The sequence below is a fragment of the Nerophis ophidion genome, linkage group LG10 (assembly GCF_033978795.1).
Source record: "Nerophis ophidion isolate RoL-2023_Sa linkage group LG10, RoL_Noph_v1.0, whole genome shotgun sequence".
In the NCBI taxonomy this organism is placed as follows: Eukaryota; Metazoa; Chordata; class Actinopteri; order Syngnathiformes; family Syngnathidae; genus Nerophis; species Nerophis ophidion.
In genome coordinates this window covers 67,502,079-67,522,943 of record NC_084620.1, presented here as the reverse complement: position 1 = coordinate 67,522,943, position 20,865 = coordinate 67,502,079, and the positions used below count along the sequence as shown (strand labels likewise).

Sequence of the window (20,865 nt, the reverse complement as noted above, 5' to 3'; positions counted from 1 at the left end):
CAAAGCCTTTGTTTGCAAGCACAGCGGTCAGACGTTTGTGGTAGTTAACCACAAGGTTAGCACACATATCAGGGGGAATTTTGGCCCACTCTTCTTTGCAGATCCTCTTGAGATCATTCAGGTTGGTGGGCTGTCGCTTGGCAACTCGGACCTTCAGCTCCCTCCATAGATTTTCAATAGGATTGAGGTCCGGAGACTGGCTGGGCCACTCCACGACCTCAATATGGTTCTTCTTGAGCCACTCCTTTGTTGCCTTTGCTGTATGCTTTGGATGGTTGTCATGTTGGAAGACCCAACCACGGCCCATTTTCAGCTTCCTGGCAGAGGGGAGGAGGTTGTCCCTCAAGACTGCACGGTACATGGCGCCATCCATCTTCCCACTGATGCGGTGTAGTAGCCATGTGCCCTTGGCAGAGAACCCCCCCCAAAACATAATGCTTCCACCTCCATGCTTGATGCTGGGCACATTGTTCTTTGGGTCATAGGCAGCATTTTTCTTTCTCCACACACGACGTGTAGAGTTTAGGCCAAATAGTTCAATTTTGGTCTCGTCTGACCATAGAACCTTCTCCTAATCACTTTGTGCATCTTTGAGGTGATCATTGGCATACTTTCCCACATATGAGGTCCTCTCCAAGGTTCTCATAGTCATCATTGTCACTGGCGTCCCACTGGGTGTGAGTTCTCCGTGCCCACTGGGTGTGAGTTTTCCTTGCCCTGATGTGGGTTCTTCCGAGGATGTCGTAGTCGTAGTGGTTTGTACAGTCCTTGGAGACATTTGTGATTTAGGGCTATATAAATAAACATTGATTGATTGATTGATTGTAGGATGAATAACATTATCCCATTTTCAATGAGGTTCAAGACGTTTATTAGGATTCTTATTCCTTGTACTTAGCAAACACTTTGAGTTGGAAACCGTTTCTTCAACTGGATCTGTCACGTCCATAGGATCATGTTGTGTTTTGGTCATGTTCGGTTTTGTTTTTTGGACAATCAGTTCCTGTTTTGCACTTCCTGGTTTGTTTTGTTACCATGGCAACTCATTAGTTTTCACCTTGTCCTCATGTCACGCCCCTGTCCTCATGTCTCACACCTGTTTGCACTAATCACCACAGTATTATTTAAGCCTGTCTGTTTCTGTTGTTCATCCTGGTAACATCACGGTCTATCACCCTCCATCACCTGCTACGCACCTTGCTGCCCATGCCAATGATCCATGCCCCATGTTTCGGTCACAGTGAGTGTTGTTATTCATAGTTCTGCCATTGTGCAAATTTTAGTTTATGCCCATTGTTTTGCCTTAGTGCAAGTTTTTGTTTTTCATAGCCAAGTTTTTGTACCGCCATTGTGCGCGCCTTTTGTTTGCCTTTTTTATAGTTTTTTATAGTGTCAAAATGAAAAGATGTCTTTACCTTCATGCCATCTCCGGTCCAAGTTCACTTGCATCTCGGGAAAGCAACCACCTCATAGTCCAAGTATTGACGGGATTATATTAGTATATTTGACTTCTTTGCTTAGTTTGAATTTAATTCCACTTACTGATATACTAAAGGTTTTAAGTCTTGTACATGCATCCATCCATTCATCCATCCATTTTCTACCGCTTATTCCCTTTGGGGTCGCTGGTTCCAATCCCGGCTACAATCGGGTGGATGGCGGGGTACACCCTGGACAAGTCGCCACCTCATCACAGGGCTACATGCATACACGTTTTAAATTACAATGTTCTCTAAGATTGTATTTCACTTTTGTTGTGAAGAATTTTTGTACATGTTTGGGTAGCAGGTTATAGTTTGCTTTGTACATAATTTTAGCTGTTTGCAAATGCGCCAAGTCATTAAATTTCAATATTTTGGAATCAATACAAATGTGGTTTGTGTGTTCTCTATATCTAACATTGTGTATTATTGTGTGAATGCTCCTAAGCATTCACACGTTTTTTTACACCAAAATTAATCTATTTAAACTTATTATTATTCTTCACCTCCAGATTTTGTCGCACTCAACCTTTCCTTCAAACCGTTCCAGCTTCAAACTGTTCAGCCTTTTCGCGAATCGTGGGATTTCCCTTGACAAATTCCAAAAAATTTCCAGATCCACCTTCAACATATTCCACCTTTCTGGAAATTCAAACTTCCCCTTTTCCAAGTTAAAAAAAAATCCAGGATTTTCCAGAATTCCTGCTTTTCCGAAGCCCTATTTCCACCCTTTTTTCCGGCGACTACTCCTTCCACATTTTTCAATGCATTTCAACCGTTCCACCGTCAAAACGTCCCTCTTAATCAGGACAAAAAAACAAAGTTGTTTTATGAACTGGTAACATTCCCGGTTTTCCTAAAATTCCAGAACTTCTCAATTCAACATGTTACTAATTTAACATTTCTCTACAGATTTGAAACATTAAAACTCCAAGCTTTTCAACTCATTCAGAACATTCATGTTTTTTAGCATTTTCCAAAAAAATTCCGCTTTTCCTGAAATTCCCAATTTTTTCTGAAATTCCCATTGAAATCAAAAGGACATTCTTCAAAGTTCCACAATTCTAACATTTTTTATGTGATTCAAACCGTTCCAACTTCAAAATATTCAGCCTTTCCAGGAATTGTGTGATCTACTTAGTGAAGTGAATTATATTTATATAGCGCTTTTCTCTAGTGACTCAAAGCGCTTTACATAGTGAAACCCAATATCTAAATTACATTCAAACCAGTGTGGGTGGCACTGGGAGCAGGTGGGTAAAGTGTCTTGCCCAAGGACACAATGGCAGTGACTAGGATGGCGGAAGCGGGAATCGGACCTGCAACCCTCAAGTTGCTGGCACGGCCACTCTACCAACCGAGCTATACCGCCCCCAGGGGTGGCATGCCAGAAACCTGAGGGTTGCAGGTTCACTCTCCGCCTCCTGACATCCAAATCGCTGCCGTTGTGTCCTTGGGCAGGACACTTCACCCTTTCCCCCGGTGCTGCTCACACTGGTGAATGAATGATGAATGAAGGTGATGGTCGGAGGGGCCGTAGGCGCAAACTGGCAGCCTCGCTTCTGTCAGTCTACCCCAGGGCAGCTGTGGTTACAAATGTGGATTACCACCACTAAGTGTGAATGAATGATGGGTTCTCACTTTTCTGTGAGCGCTTTGTGTATCTAATAATAGAAAAGCGCTATATAATATCTAATCTATGATTATTATCATTACTTCAACAATTCTAAAAAAAAATCCCGAATTTCCCATAATTCCTTTTTTTTTTTAGGCATTTTCCCCATTCAAAATAATTGGCCATTTTTGAAACTTCCACAATTCCCACATTCTTCAACCCATTCCACCATTCTGGAAATTCAAACTACCCTTTTTCCATCCATCCATCCATCATCTTCCGCTTATCCGAGGTCGGGTCGCGGGGGCAGCAGCCTAAGCAGGGAAGCCCAGACTTCCCTATCTCCAGCCACTTCGTCTAGCTCTTCCCGGGGGATCCCGAGGCGTTCCCAGGCCAGCCGGGAGACATAGTCTTCCCAACGTGTCCTGGGTCTTCCCCGTGGCCTCCTACCAGCTGGACGTGCCCTAAACACCTCCCTAGGGAGGCGTTCGGGTGGCATCCTGACCAGATGCCCGAACCACCTCGGACACGTTTCCAGTGAGGGTTGGACTCCGCCTAGGCTGTCCTTTGTCACCGATTCTGTTCATAACTTTTATGGACAGAATTTGTAGGCGCAGTCAAGGCGTTGAGGGGATCCGGTTTGGTGACCACGGGATTAGGTCTCTGCTTTTTGCAGATGATGTGGTCCTGATGGCTTCATCTGACCGGGATCTTCAGCTCTCACTGGATCGGTTCGCAGCCGAGTGTGAAGCGACCGGAATGAGAATCAGCACCTCCAAGTCCGAGTCCATGGTTCTCGCCCGGAAAAGGGTGGAGTGCCATCTCCGGGTTGGGGAGGAGACCCTGCCCCAAGTGGAGGAGTTCAAGTACCTAGGAGTCTTGTTCACGAGTGGGGGAAGAGTGGATCGTGAGATCGACAGGCGGATCGGTGCGGCGTCTTCAGTAATGCGGACGTTGTACCGATCCGTTGTGGTGAAGAAGGAGCTGAGCCGGAAGGCAAAGCTCTCAATTTACCGGTCGATCTACGTTCCCATCCTCACCTATGGTCATGAGCTTTGGGTCATGACCGAAAGGATAAGATCACGGGTACAAGCGGCCCAAATGAGTTTCCTCCGCCGTGTGGCGGGGCTCTCCCTTAGAGATAGGGTGAGAAGCTCTGCCATCCGGGAGGAACCCTTTTTCCATGATTAAAAAAATTTCCGATTTTCACGAAATTGCCTATTTATTACTTCAACATTTCTCGCCCGATTGAAAAAATTTGAACACCATTCAATTCAGCTCATTTTACTCCTAATCCTTTTCAAAGAATCCCACATTTCCCCAAATTCCCACAATTAAATAAATGATAAATGGGTTGTACTTGTATAGCGCTTTTCTACCTTCAAGGTACTCAAAGCGCTTTGACACTACTTCCACATTTACCCATTCACACACACATTCACACACTGATGGAGGGAGCTGCCATGCAAGGCGCCAACCAGCACCCATCAGGAGCAAGGGTGAAGTGTCTTGCTCAGGACACAACGGACGTGACGCGGTTGGTACTAGGTGGGTATTGAACCAGGGACCCTCGGATTACACACGGCCACTCTACCACTGCGCCACGCCGCCCCTTTCCAGGACGTTCCCATTCATCATCATCATCATTTATTTTGATTCCTTTCATGAAAATGCATATTTACAAGCCACGTACCATTGACACTGTCATTTTTTTTTTTTCTTTCTTATACATTTCCATGATCAGAAAGGAGCAGATGGAAGAATTATATTCTTATATTTATCTGCCCCTTTTTTAACACAAATTACAGTATTTTAGATTAGGACATTCCCATTTAAATGAATGGGACATGTTTCCAAATTGCACAATTCCCACATTTTTCAACCTTTTCAAACTATTGTGTGATGACTGTATTATGTTGATAGTATATATTTGTACCACAAATTGATTAACGTGGACCCCGACTTAAACAAGTTGATAAACTTATTGGGGTGTTACCATTTAGTGGTCAATTGTACGGAATATGTACTGAACTGTGCAATCTACTAATACAAGTTTCAATCAATCAATCAATCAAATTCCAACATTCAAACTATTCTTACTTTCATACTACATTCTGTCAGCATTTCACTTCAACTTCAGCATTGGAGCATTCACAGGCAATCCCTTCAGGAATTGCCTCTTCTAGTTCTTTATGATCTTTTTTTGTAACACAGTTAATGAAAGAGGGGTTAGTGCGTCTGCCTCACAATACGAAGGTCCTGCAGCCCTGGGTTCAATTCCAGGCTGAGGATCTTTCTGTGTGGAGTTTGCATGTTCTCCCCGTGAATGCGTGTGTTCCCTCCGGGTACTCCGGCTTCCTCCCACTTCCAAAGACATGCAACTGGGGATAGGTTGATTGGCAACACTAAATTGGCCCTAGTGTGTGAATGTGAGTGTGAATGTTGTCTGTCTATCTGTGTTGGCCCTGCGATGAGGTGGCGACTTGTCCAGGGTGAACCCCGCCTTCCGACCGATTGTAGCTGAGATAGGCACCAGTGCCCCCGCCACCCCAAAGGGAATAAGCAGTAGAAAATGGATGGATGGGTTGGTTCTCAACCTTTTTTCAGTGATGTACCCCCCGTGAATTTTTTTTTAATACAAATACCCCCTAATCAGAGCAAAGCATTTTTGGTTGAAAAAAAGAGATAAAGGAATAAAATACAGCACTATGTTCATCAGTTTCTGATTCATTATATTGTACTAATTGTTAGTGTATCTTGTGTTTTTTATGTTGATTTAATAAAAAAAATAAAAATAAAATAAAAATAATAATAATAATAAAAAATTCTTCTGCGGCCCGGTACCAATTGGGCCACGGCACGGTAGTTGGGGACCACTGCTCTATATGTTTTAGGTCAGTAGTACCCAACCTTTTTGTAGTTGCAGGCCAGTCAATGCTTGATAATTTGTCCCGCAGCCCGACGGGGGGTGGGGGGGTTTGTAATGAAAAAGGGAGGTTTTTGGGTTGGTGCACTAATTGTAAGTGTATCTTGTGTTTTTTATGTTGATTTAATAAAAAAAATAAAAATAAATAAATAATAATAATAATGTGAAGTGAAGTATATTTATATAGCGCTTTTCTCTAGTGACTCAAAGCGCTTTACATAGTGACACCCAATATCTAAGTTACATTTAAACCAGTGTGGGTGGCACTGGGAGCAGGTGGGTAAAGTGTCTTGCCCAAGGACACTACAGCAGTGACTAGGATGGCGGAAGCGGGAATCGAACCTGCAACCCTCAAGTTGCTGGCACGGCCGCTCTACCAACCGAGCTATGCCGGTTAAGTATTATTAAAAATAATAATAATTAAAAATTATTCTGCGGCCCAGTACCAATCGGGCCACGGCCCGGTAGTTGTGCACCAGTGCTCTAAATGTTTTAGGTCAGTGGTCCCCAACCTTTTTGTAGCTGCAGGCCGGTCAACACTTGATAATTTGTGCCGCGGCCCCGAGGGGGGAGGGGGGGGGGGGGGGTTGTCATGAAAAAGGGAGGTTTTTGGGGTTGGTGCACTAATTGTAAGTGTATCTTGTGTTTTTTATGTTGATTTAATTAAAACATAAATAAATAAATAAAATAATCAATCAATCAATGTTTATTTATATAGCCCTAAATCACCAGTGTCTCAAAGGGCTGCACAAAGCACAACGACATCCTCGGTAGAATCCACATAAGGGCAAGGAAAACTCACCCCAATGATAATAATTAAAAATTCTTCTGCGGCCCGGTAGTTGGGGATCACTGCTCTATATGTTTTGGGTCAGTGGTCCCCAACCTTTTTGTAGCTGCAGGCTACAAAAAGGGGGTTTGTCATGAAAAAGGGAGGTTTTTGGGTTGGTGCACTAATTGTAAGTGTATCTTGTGTTTTTTATGTTGATTTAATAAAAAAGTAAAAATAATAATAATGTGAAGTGAATTATATTTATATAGCGCTTTTCTCTAGTGACTCAAAGCGCTTTACATAGTGAAACCCAATATCTAAGTTACATTTAAAGCAGTGTGGGTGGCACTGGGAGCAGGTGGGTAAAGTGTCTTGCCCAGAGACACAACGGCAGTGACTAGGATGGCGGAAGCGGGAATCAAACCTGCCACCCTCAAGGTGGTGGCACGGCCACTCTACCAACCGAGCTACGCCGGTTAATTATTATTGATAATAATCCATCCATCCATCCATTTTCTACCGCTTATTCCCTTTCGGGGTCGCGGGGGGCGCTGGCGCCTATCTCAGCTACAATCGGGCGGAAGGCGAGGTACACCCTGGACAAGTCGCCACCTCATCGCAGGGCCAACACAGATAGACAGACAACATTCACACACTAGGGACCATTTAGTGTTGCCAATCAACCTATCCCCAGGTGCATGTCTTTGGAAGTGGGAGGAAGCCGGAGTACCCGGAGGGAACCCACGCAGTCACGGGGAGAACATGCAAACTCCACACAGAAAGATCCCGAGCCTGGATTTGAACCCAGGACTGCAGGAACTTCGTATTGTGAGGCAGACGCACTAACCCCTCTCCCACCGTGATAATAATAATAACAAAAAATTCTTCTGCGGCCCAGTACCAATCGGGCCACGGTCTGGTACCTATCGGGCCATGGCCCGGTAGTTGGGGACCAGTGCTCTATATCAGTGGTCCCCAACCTTTTTGTATCCGCGGACCGGTCAATGCTTAATAATTTGTCCCGCGGCCCGGGGGGGGGGTCCTTTTTTTTCTTCTTTTTCATGAAAAAGGGAGTTTTTGGGGTTGGTGCACTAATTGTAAGTGTATATTGTTTTTTATGTTGATTTAATAGAAATAAAAAAATAATTTGTCCCGCGGCCCGGGGGGGTGGGGGGGGGGGGGTAAGGGAGGTTTTTGGGTTGTAAGTGTATCTTGTTTTTCATGTTGATTTAATAATAATAAAAAAAAAATAATAATAATTAAAAATTATTTTGCGGCCCGGTACCAATCCGCGGCCCGGTGGTTGGGGACCACTGTTTTAGGTTACAAGCTCACCATGCAACTCCACGCCGCTAAGTGTCGCTATGCAGCGCGCCGGCTAAAAGTAAACAACAGCTAGCCAACAACAGCTACAAAGAATCATTACAACATTAAAACGCGAGTCCAGGAAAAATACACAGTTCGAGTTTTACATTTCACTCACGTAAAGAACACATAAACCAATCGCCGTATGATGAAGAATGTTAATGTCAATGAAGAATGTTAGCTGCGCAACGAGCTGCGGCTAAGTAGCCCCCAGCTAGTTCTCCCCTCCCACCTGACGCGGCGATGAATGGCGATGACGGGCAAAGACATTACTTCTTGGGACGCAGAATGGCGGATTTTATCGAAAAACGTCGCCTTGCGTTAACATCTTCTTGCTCGGTGTGAGTAACTCGGCGGGAAAGCGCAACGCCATTAAGAGATAAATTAGCCTAGCCGCCGTCTGGCTAACCTGGCTTGTGCGTGTTAATGTCGACAATAAAAAGCCACAGTGTTAAGAATCCACTAGAAAGAAGACGTAATGGCGATTTGTATTGACCCTGGCCTGAGTGCCGAGTAGGAGAGGCGACACGGAGCCTCAAATCCACGCCGGAGCAACGTTAAATCCACCATTGTCTTTAGCACCATCCTCACGTCATTGACGTAGTTTGGGCAGCGAGGAAGGTGATAGCAGACATGGAGGAAGTTCCACACCGCCAGAAACATTCAAGCTTATAAACATGCAAGCCGGCGACCTATAACATCCCACTTATTATATATGATCAACATGTCTGCCGCTGGCGAGTTTGTGCCTCCTCCAGAATGTCCGGTTTTTGAGCCAAGTTGGGAGGATTTCTCGGACCCCCTTGGATTCATCAACAAGATCCGACCCATCGCGGAGAAAACTGGGATCTGCAAGATTAGACCACCAGAGGTAAAAACAAAACAAAAAACCCAACATTGTGACACTTCGCATGAATACATTTCTTATCATGATCCAAACTCTTTATTTTTGTTACTTTACTATGTGGGCCTGCTTGTTTTTAGGAAGAAAAAAAAACATGATCACTTCCCATCATTTTGAGGTCACAGAAGGCAAATTAATTCATTCAACAATTTAACTACATACTTTTCTGAAATGATGCTAAAATATTACCAATGATTGGCGTTTTTTTTTCTATTGGGCTAATTTACGTTAGCTACGTAAACTCGACGTTGGGCCTCAGGTAGCACCGTCGCTTCTGACTACAATCGAACATTTCGGCGTTGTTATGTGCGCCAAAAGCAACCACTGTGCTTGTTATTTCTTAACCTTATTTGTTGACGCAACTGGATCTTTAATAACTGATATAAAAGAGCGAGAGAAGTGGGTGGGTCCACTATCGACCACAACGCATTTCAAAGCCACTAAAACATCCTTGACATTTTTTTTAAAAGCTTGTAATTGCTGTTTTGTCTTTGTTGTACTTGCCTTTGAAATGTGCAATTTCCTTTATTTTTTTAATTTTATTATTATTTTTAAAAAAATGTATGTAAAAAAACTGGCATCTGCAAGATTAGACCACCAGAGGTAAAAAAACAACAACATTAGGACACTTTGCATGAATACATTTGTTATCATTATCCAAACTCTTTATTTTTGTTACTTTACTATGTGGGCCTGCTTGTTTTTAGGAAGAAAAAAAACATGATCACTTCCCATCACTTTGAGGTCACAGAAGGCACATTAATTCATTCATCAATTTAACTACATACTTTTCTGAAATGATGCTAAAATATTACCAATGATTGCCGTTTTTTTTCTATTGGGCTAATTTACGTTAGCTACGTAAACTCGACGTTGGGCCTCAGGTAGCACCGTCGCTTCTGACTACAATTGAACATTTCGGCGTTGTTATGTGCGCCAAAAGCAACCACTGTGCTTGTTATTTCTTAACCTTATTTGTTGACGCAACTGGATCTTTAATAACTGATATAAAAGAGCGAGAGAAGTGGACCAAAGAGCGAGAGAAGTGGGTGGGTCCACTATCGACCACAACGCATTTCAAAGCCACTAAAACATCCTTGAAATTTTTTAAAACCTTGTAAAGGCCTATTTGTCTTTTTTGTATTTGCCTTTGAAATGTGCAATTTCCTTTATTTTTTAAATTTTATTATTATTTTTTAAAATGTTTATGTAAAAAACTGGCATCTGCCACATTAGACCACCAGAGGTAAAAAAAAACCCAACCCAACATTGGGACACTTTGCATGAATACATTTGTTATCATTATCCAAACTCTTTATTTTTGTTACTTTACTATGTGGACCTGCTTGTTTTTAGGAAGAAAAAAAACATGATCACTTCCCATCACTTTGAGGTCACAGAAGGCAAATTAATTAATTCAACAATTTAACGACATACTTTTATTAAATGATGCTAAAATATTACCAATGATTGCCGGGGTTTTCTATTGGGCTAATTTACGTTAGCTACGTAAACTCGACGTTGGGCCTCAGGTAGCACCGTCAATCGAACATTTCGGCGTTGTTATGTGCGCCAAAAGCAACCACTGTGCTTGTTATGTCTTAACCTTATTTGTTGACGCAACTGGATCTTTAATAACTGATATAAAAGAGCGAGAGAAGTGGGTGGGTCCACTATCGACCACAACGCATTTCAAAGCCACTAAAACATCCTTGAAATTTTTTAAAAACCTTGTAAAGGCTGTTTTGTCTTTGTTGTATTTGCCTTTGAAATGTGCAATTTCCTTTTATTTTTAATTTTTTTTTTTTAAATGTTTATTTAAAAAACTGGCATCTGCAAGATTAGACCACCAGAGGTAAAAAAAAACCCCAACATTGGGACACTTCACATGAATACATTTGTTATCATGATCCAAACTCTTTATTTTTGTTACTTTACTATGTGGGCCTGCTTGTTTTTAGGAAGAAAAAAAACATGATCACTTCCCATCACTTTGAGGTCACAGAAGGCAAATTAATTCATTCAACAATTTAACTACATACTTTTCTGAAATGATGCTAAAATATTACCAATGATTGCCGGGGTTTTCTATTGGGCTGATTTACGTTAGCTACGTAAACTCGACGTTGGGCCTCAGGTAGCACCGTCGCTTCTGACTACAATTGAACATTTCGGCGTTGTTATGTGCGCCAAAAGCAACCACTGTGCTTGTTATTTCTTAACCTTATTTGTTGACGAAACTGGATCTTTAATAACTGATATAAAAGAGCGAGAGAAGTGGGTGGGTCCACTATCGACCACAACGCATTTCAAAGCCGCTAAAACATCCTTGACATTTTTTTAAAACCTTATAAAGGCTATTTTGTCTTTTTTTTGTATTTGCCTTTGAAATGTGCAATTTCCTTTATTTTTTTAATTGTTATTATTATTATTTTTTAAAAGTTTATTTAAAAAAAATGGCCTCTGCAAGATTAGACCACCAGAGGTAAAAAAAAACCAAAACCCAACATTGAGACACTTCGCATGAATACATTTGTTATCATGATCCAAACTCTTTATTTTTGTTACTTTACTACGTGGGCCTGCTTGTTTTTAGGAAGAAAAAAAAAAACATGATCACTTCCCATCATTTTGAGGTCACAGAAGGCAAATTAATTCATTCAACAATTTAACTACATACTTTTCTGAAATGATGCTAAAATATTACCAATGATTGCCGTTTTTTTTCTATTGGGCTAATTTACGTTAGCTACGTAAACTCGACGTTGGGCCTCAGGTAGCACCGTCGCTTCTGACTACAATTGAACATTTCGGCGTTGTTATGTGCGCCAAAAGCAACCACTGTGCTTGTTTTTTCTTAACCTTATTTGTTGACGCAACTGGATCTTTAATAACTGAAATAAAAGAGCGAGAGAAGTGGGTGGGTCCACTATCGACCACAACGCATTTCAAAGCCACTAAAACATCCTTGACATTTTTTTTTAAAACCTTGTAAGGCTGTTTTATCTTTTTTGTAGTTGCCTTTGAAATGTGCAATTTCCTTTATTTTCTTAATTTTATTATTATTTTTTAAAATGTTTATGTAAAAAACTGGCATCTGCAAGATTAGACCACCAGAGGTAAAAAAACCCAACATTGGGACACTTCGCGTGAATACATTTGTTATCATGATCCAAACTCTTATTTTTGTTACTTTACTATGTGGGCCTGCTTGTTTTTAGGAAGTAAAAAAACATGATCACTTCCCATCACTTTGAGGTCACAGAAGGCAAATTAATTAATTCAACAATTTAACTACATACTTTTCTTAAATGATTAAATTTTGCCAAAATATTACCAATGATTGCCGGGTTTTTCTATTGGGCTAATTTACGTTAGCTACGTAAACTCGACGTTGGGCCTCAGGTAGCACCGTCGCTTCTGACTACAATTGAACATTTCGGCGTTGTTATGTGCGCCAAAAGCAACCACTGTGCTTGTTATTTCTTAACCTTATTTGTTGACGCAACTGGATCTTTAATAACTGATATAAAAGAGCGAGAGAAGTGGGTGGGTCCACTATCGACCACAACGCATTTCAAAGCCACTAAAACATCCTTGAACATTTTTTTTAAAACCTTGTAAAGGATGTTTTGTCTTTTTTGTATTTGCCTTTGAAATGTGTAATGTCCTTTTATTTTATTTTTAAAATGTTTATTTAAAAAACTGGCATCTGCAAGATTAGACCACCAGAGCTAAACCCCCAACATTGGGACAGTTCACATGAATACATTTGTTATTGTTGTAAGCACAATACCAATGGCGCGCATTTTGCAAATTTAATGTCAAATCAAATCAAATGTTTATTGGATTCATCACTATACAGTGTACATCCACCACATAACTACTGACTAAACTACTACCACAACTTGGTTTACTATTTATAAAATATAATAATGTAGGGTTACCTGGAACTTGAAATAGGCCACCTGGCCTGAATCCACACTTGGTAGTAGTTTAGTCAGTAGTTCTGTCATGGATGTACACTGTATAGTGATGAATCCAATAAACATTTGATTTGATTTGACATTAAATTTGTAAAATGCGCGCCATTGGTATTGTGCTTACAACATTATCATGATCCAAACTCTTATTTTTGTTACTTTACTCTGTGGGCCTGCTTGTTTTTAGGAAGAAAAAAAACATGATCACTTCCCATCACTTTGAGGTCACAGAAGGCAAATTAATTCATTCAACAATTTAACTACATACTTTTCTGAAATGATGCTAAAATATTACCAATGATTGCCGTTTTTTTTCTATTGGGCTAATTTACGTTAGCTACGTAAACTCGACGTTGGGCCTCAGGTAGCACCGTCGCTTCTGACTACAATCGAACATTTCGGCGTTGTTATGTGCGCCAAAAGCAACCACTGTGCTTGTTATTTCTTAACCTTATTTGTTGACGCAACTGGATCTTTAATAACTGATATAAAAGAGCGAGAGAAGTGGGTGGGTCCACTATCGACCACAACGCATTTCAAAGCCACTAAAACATCCTTGAATTTTTTTTAAAACCTTGTAAAGGCTATTTTGTCTTTTTTGTATTTGCCTTTGAAATGTGCAATTTCCTTTATTTTTTTAATGTAATTTTATTTTTTTTAAATGTTTATGTAAAAAACTGGCATCTGCAAGATTAGACCACCAGCGGTAAAAAACCCCAACATTGTGACACTTCACATGAATACATTTGTTATCATGATCCAAACTCTTATTTTTGTTACTTTACTATGTGGGCCTGCTTGTTTTTAGGAAGAAAAAAAACATGATCACTTTGAGGTCACAGAAGGCAAATTAATCAATTCAACAATTTAACTACATACTTTTATTAAATGATGCTAAAATATTACCAATGATTGCCGTTTTTTTCTATTGGGCTAATTTACGTTAGCTACGTAAACTCGACGTTGGGCCTCAGGTAGCACCGTCGCTTCTGACTACAATTGAACATTTCGGCGTTGTTATGTGCGCCAAAAGCAACCACTGTGCACTTTATTTTGATTCGTTCTTGTTATTTCTTAACCTTATTTGTTGACGCAACTGGATCTTTAAAAACAGAAATAAAAGAGCGAGAGAAGTGGGTGGGTCCACTACCGACCACAACGCATTTCAAAGCCATTAAAACATCCTTGAAATGTTTTTAAATCTTGTAAAAGCTATTTTGTATTTTTTGTATTTGCCTTTTAAATGTGCAATTTCCTTTTTGTTTTGCTTTTCCATCAGGACTGGCAGCCTCCATTTACTTGCGACGTGCGTCACTTCCGGTTCACGCCTCGAGTGCAAAGATTGAATGAGCTTGAGGTGAGTTGTAAAATTTGTAAATGGTAAATGGGTTGTACTTATATAGCGCTTTTCTCATACTTGCCAACCCTCCCGGATTTTCCGGTAGACTCCCGAAATTCAGCGCCTCTCCCAAAAACTTCCCAGGACAAATTTTCTCCCGAAAATCCCCCGAAATTGAGGCGGAGCTGGAGGCCACGCCCCCTCCAGCTCCATGCGGACCTGAGTGACGGTTCGACAGCCTGTTTTCATGTCCGCTTTCCCACAATATAAACAGAGTGCCTGCACAATGACGTTATAACTGTAGAATGATCGAGGACGAGTTCTTGGTTTCTCATGTGGGTTTATTGTTAGGCAGGTTTAAAAACGTCCTCCCAGCGCGGAAACAACACACAACAACAGCAGTCATATTTTCGTCTACCGTAAAGCAGTTTGTCTGCCGTAAACAGCAATGTTGTGACACACTTAAACAGGACAATACTGCCATCTACTGTGTATGCATATGTGACAATAACATCTACAGCTTTTAGAGCAGTGGTTCTCAACTTTTTTTCAGAGATGTACCCCCTGTGAACATGTTTTTAATTCAAGTACCCCCTAATCAGTGCAAAGCATTTTTTGTTGGAAAAAAAAAAGATGAAGTAAAATACAGCACTATGTCATCAGTTTCTGATTCATTAAATTGTATAACAGTGTAAAATATTGCTCATTTGTAGTGGTCTTTCTTGAACTATTTGGAAAAAAAGATATAAAAGTAACTTTAAACTTTTTGAAAAATAAACAAGTGATTCAATTATAAATAAAGATTTCTACTCATACTGCGATGATAAATAAAGATTTCTACTCATACTGCGATGAGGTGGCGACTTGTCCAGGGTGTATCCCGCCTTCCGCCCGATTGTAGCTGAGATAAGCACCAGCGCCCCCCGCGACTCCAAAGGAAATAAGCGGTAGAAATGGATGGATGGATAGCTGTAAATATACTCCTCCCCTCTTAACCACGCCCACCAACCCCCGACCACGCCCCCCACCACCAACCTCTCGAACACACTTTAATTGAACTATGGTTGCCCCGATACCAATATTTTGGTACTGGTATCGATACTTTTTGATACTTTTCTAAATAAAGGGGACCATAAAAAATGGCATTATTGGTTTTATTTTAACAAAAAAAAAAAATGTTTCTAATTTCAATCAAATAATAATTTTGCCCTTAAATAAAATAGTGAACATACTAGAGAACTTGTAGTAAGTAAGCACACAAAGGCTCCTAATTTGTCTGCTGAGGTATGCAGTATCATATTGGGTCATTTCTCATTCTTTTATTTTGTTAACATTTTCCAGGGACAAGCGGTAAAAAATGATTATAAATCCTCTTGTTCATTTACTGTTAATATCTGCTTATTTTCAGTTTCAACATGTTCTATCTACACTTCTGTGAAAATTTAATAATCACTTATTCTTCTGTTGTTTGGATACTTTACATTAGTTTTGGATGATACCACAAATGTAGGTACCGATCCGACATCAAGTAGTTACAGGATCATACGCTAGTCATATTCAAAGTCCTCGTGTCAAGGGACGTATTTCCTGAGTTTATAAACCTATTACGAATTTTAAAAAAAGGAAAAAAGATTTTGTGATGATAAAAAAAAATGTCGATAGTAGTATCGACTAGATAGGTTATTGTACTTGGTATTATTACAGTGGATGTTAGGTGTAGATCCACCCATGGCATTTGTTTACATTCAGGAGCACTATCTTTTGTTAGCAGTGTATTGTATCCTCCCAAGGTGTGTAGTAAAGCATGTTTAGCTGTTCCTCATCCTGCAAGGATGATACTTGTAAGAAACTTACTTTATTTGTCGCCATGGAGACGAGGATTAGTTTTTTAGAAGTAGCTAAAACTGTCGACTGCTGATGAATGTTAGCTGCTAGCGAGCCATGTTCTGATTAATATGGACCCCGACTTAAACAAGTTGAAAAACTTATACGGGTGTTACCATTTAGTGGTCAATTGTACGGAATATGTACTCTGTACTGTGGAATCTACTAATAAAAGTTTCAGTCAATCAATCAAAGCCTGCAATGTTTTAAAGCACCTCCTCCTGAGGGCATTTCAGTGTTATAACTTCACCTTTATCGTTAGTTTTCAGGCCAAAATGCTTCCGTTCTCCCTTTTCTGTCGACACACTGTGTCTGCTTGTAAGTACTTCGTGATTGTGCGCTGCCGAACATGCTCCTCTGCTCGTAAACCTAGCAATGTCATAACGTGACGAGGCTCCGTCATGCCCGTAAAAAAAGGAAAACAATGGGTACTTTCCAAACAGAGTATAGTACCGCAATACTATACTAATACCGGTATACCGTGCAAACCTAAATTGACAACAAACATTTGTATTTTTAGGTGCAAAGCATTGTGCAGAAACATGTACTGTTTCAATAAAATATATTAAAAAAAACTTAACAGTTGAGGGTCTTTAAAGTGACAATGTAAACATCTAGTGTAACAAGTGTAAAACAATAATGTTCACCTTTTACTCTTATAAAACAGTATCCTCTGCAGTGGAAATATTTTATATTAGTTTGGAAAATGCAGTTTCTCTGAAAAGTTATTTATATACACGATTAGGGCTGCAACTAACGATCAATTTGATATTCGATTAATCTGTCGATCATCAATTAGATTAATTGATTAATAATCAAATACAAGAGACAAACTACATTTCTATCCTTTCCAATACTTAAAAAAAAAAAAAAAAACAGCATACTGGCACCATGTGCTTTCGACTTGCCAAATAAAACAAGGCAAGTGTTACAAAAATGTTTTTTTTTAATAAGGTGCACCATTGTCATGCACAATAGCAATAATTTTGCTTAGGGGAATTTCAAACATGGCTATTACCTATTCCAACCATTCTGCAATGTTGGATGCTGAACGTCTTTCCTCTAGTGGCGTGGTCTTAAGACAGATTGTCTTCATGTTCCATTCGTCTCCAATGTAATGGCATGTATTGGCAAGGTAGGCTTCCGTGGCTACACTTGTCCACACATCAGTAGTGAGAGCAGTTTTGCTCTGTTTGGCTTTTATGTCATTCTACACTGCATGGAATGTCTGCTCGTACTTTCTCTCCATCAGTTTGGTAAAATGGTTCCTCGAGAGAAGAATGTAACCAGGGTTGAGGACGTGAATCATTTGTCTAAAACCTTCGTCCTCCACCATTGATAGTGGCCTCATGTCAGTTAGCAACATATTCAGGATAGCCGCTTGCCGTGGTGTGCAGACCTTCCTTTGTACCAAGTCGCGAATGCTGGCTTGTTTCTTTCTAAAATGAGAGAAACCATATTATGAACGTACATAGTAGGATCATTTACATGTAACTTAAAGGCCTACTGAAATGAGATTTTCTTATTTAAACGGGGATAGCAGGTCCATTCTGTGTGTCATACTTGATCATTTTGCGATATTGCCATATTTTTGCTGAAAGGATTTAGGAGAGAACATCAATGATAAAGTTCGCAACTTTTGGTCGCTAATAAAAAAGCCTTGCCTTTACCGTAAGTAGCAGACGATGACGTCACCCGTGTGAGGGCTCCTCACATTGTTTATAATGGGAGCCTCCAACAAAAAGAGCTATTCGGACCGAGAAAACGGCAAGTTCCCCATTAATTTGAGCGAGGATGAAAGATTTGTGGCTGAGGATATTGATAGCGAAGGACTAGAAAAAAATAAAGTTAAAAAAAAAAAAGGCGATTGCATTGTTAGCGATTCAGATGTTTTTAGACACATTTACTAGGATAATTCTGGGAAATCCCTTATCGTTCTATTGTGTTGCTAGTGTTTTAGTGAGTTAAATAGTACCTGATAGTCAGAGGGGTGTGTCCACGGTTGTGTTGACGCCAGTCTCTGAGGGAATTAGTCATGCAGCAGCACGACAGAAGCTCCGCTGATCTCCGGTAAGAGGCGACTTTTTACCACAATTTTCTCACAGAAACCTGCCGGTTGACATGTAGTCGGGATCCATGTACGCTTGACCGCTCTGATCCATAGTAAAGCTTCACCTCCGGGAATTTTAAACAAGGAAACACCGTGTGTTTGTGTGGCTAAAGACTAAAGCTTCCCACCTCCATCTTTCTACTTTGACTTCTTCATTATTAATTGAACAAATTGCAAAAGATTCAGCAACACAAATGTCCAAAATACTGTGTAATTGCGCGATGAAAAGAGACGACTTTTAGCCGCAAGTGGTGCTGCGCTAATATGTCCCCTCCAACTCGAGACGTCACACGTACGTGTCATTATACGCGTCATCATTCCTCGACGTTTTCAACAAGAAACTCAGTGGGAAATATAAAATTGTAATTTAGTAAACTAAACTGGCCGCTAAACTGGCCGTATTGGCTTGTGTTGCAATGTTAATATTTCATCATTGATATATAAACTATCAGACTGCGTGGTCGGTAGTAGTGGGTTTCAGTAGGCCTTTAATACACACCTAGTTGATCTAATTAATAACTTCTGACATAAAAGTCAAATATGCCACCACATTAAAATAACAGCTAAACTAAATAAATGGACATTGGAGTTGCAGAATACACCAATAATAAAACAGAAATGTAACTCATCTTATCAGAACTGAATCAGATATTGTATACACGTTTCTGTTGTCAATAATAAAAAATTCACTTTAGGCTACCTCTGAATAATAGTATGAAATATTCCAGCACCTTCATAACAAAGTTAAAAGTTAAAGTACCAATGATTTTCACACACATACTCGATGTGGCGAAATTATTCTCTGCATTTGACCCATCACCCTTGATCACCCCCTGGGAGGTGAGGGGAGCAGTGGGCAGCAGCGGTGCCGCGCCCAGGAATCATTTATGGTGATTTAACCCCCAATAATATAACGTTTAGTTATACTAAAGCAGGGGTCGGGAACCTTTTTGGCTGAGAGAGCCATGAAAGCCAAATATTTTAAAATGTATTTCCGTGAGAGCCGTATCATATTTTTTAACACTGAATACAACTAAATGCGTGCATTTTTCAAGTAAGACCAACATTTTGAGAGTATAATAAGTCTCTAATTATTTTTAATAACATTATTTCTTGAACAGGTGCGGTAGAAAACCGATGGAGGAATTAAAATGAATGAGAATGTTTTATATTTTGAACGTTATTTTTAATATCGTGATTACCAGCGGAATTATTTATTACTTATTGTGTTAAGCAATGTCAGCTAAGATTTATCCGAGTGCCAGATGCATTCATCAAAAGAGCCACATCTGGCTCTAGAGCCATAGGTTCCCTACCCCTGTACTAAAGCGTCACTCAAATTTAAATAGATTTATATGGCTTTATTGATCCATTATGAAACCAACCTGACATGTTTCTGTTTCGAAATTGGTAAACGTGCGTTTTCTCTCGCAAAACAGAGTCAAATGTGCCGGAGACACATTAGTGAAGTGAATTATATTTATATAGCGCTTTTCTCTAGTGACTCAAAGCGCTTTACATAGTGAAACCCAATATCTAAGTTACATTTAAACCAGTGTGGGTGGCACTGGGAGCAGGTGGGTAAAGTGTCTTGCCCAAGGACACAACGGCAGTGACTAGGATGGCGGAAGCGGGAATCGAACCTGCAACCCTCAAGTTGCTGGCACGGCCACTCTACCAACCGAGCTATGCCGCCCACATGCTATGCCATTATCAGCCCTGCGTTGCAACAAAGGGATAATGTTAACATTACTCACAAAAAAGCTGAACTTTTGACTCAAAACAACACATAAAATGAAGACGTCGCACTATCCAAAAATTTCCTAACACTCTGAAAGTTAATACACAACAGTTGCTGCTGCGCTTGCCTAAAAAAAATAAAAAAATCTCCTTGTTAACAAAAGATTGAAAACACACAAAGACGGATGCAACTGATCAATATACTCTGACTATGGACTTCAAAAAGTTATGTACCGTGAGTTCTTCCCTTCATCCATGGCTCCCACACATTTTGTCTTCTGGCGCTCCCAAAGCAATGTGGTCTTTACGTGCCACGCGAGGTCCATGCTGCACATTTTGCAGGAAACTGTCTTCTTTTAAGTCTTTAAAGTAAAGTGTTCCGACACTTTGGACGACTTAGGTCGTACATTTTTCTCCATTGAAGGAATAATCTCGAGATTTTTCTCCGTTGAACTATCCGTACTGTTTCCCTCCGCCATTTTTCGAATGATTCCAGGCAAAGGAGACGGCGTGGTCACGTGAGCTACACGTGACACATCATTGGCTGGCTTACTGCCACCACATGAGACGTAGCCGCAGCGCATGCGCATAGCATAGATCCAACGAATCGATGACTAAATTAATCGCCAACTATTTTTGTAATCGATTTAACCGATTAGTTGTTGCAGCCCTATACACGATATATCGCGGGTTTGTCTCTGTGTGATAGAGAAAATGACTTTCGTGATATTCGAGTATATGTTCTC

General features: G+C 40.4%; 1 protein-coding gene across 1 annotated transcript in view; it reads left to right on the top strand.

The window, feature by feature from the left end:
* The first annotated feature begins 8,171 nt into the window (after positions 1–8,171).
* The window catches only part of kdm5a (lysine demethylase 5A), a 56,892-nt gene continuing 44,198 nt past the window's right edge, over positions 8,172–20,865 (top strand). The window contains exons 1-2 of the mRNA XM_061914506.1: positions 8,172–9,030; positions 14,326–14,403. Coding sequence (XP_061770490.1) covers positions 8,875–9,030; positions 14,326–14,403 — 234 coding nt within the window. The 5' untranslated portion in view covers positions 8,172–8,874. The remainder of the gene's footprint in view (positions 9,031–14,325; positions 14,404–20,865) is intronic.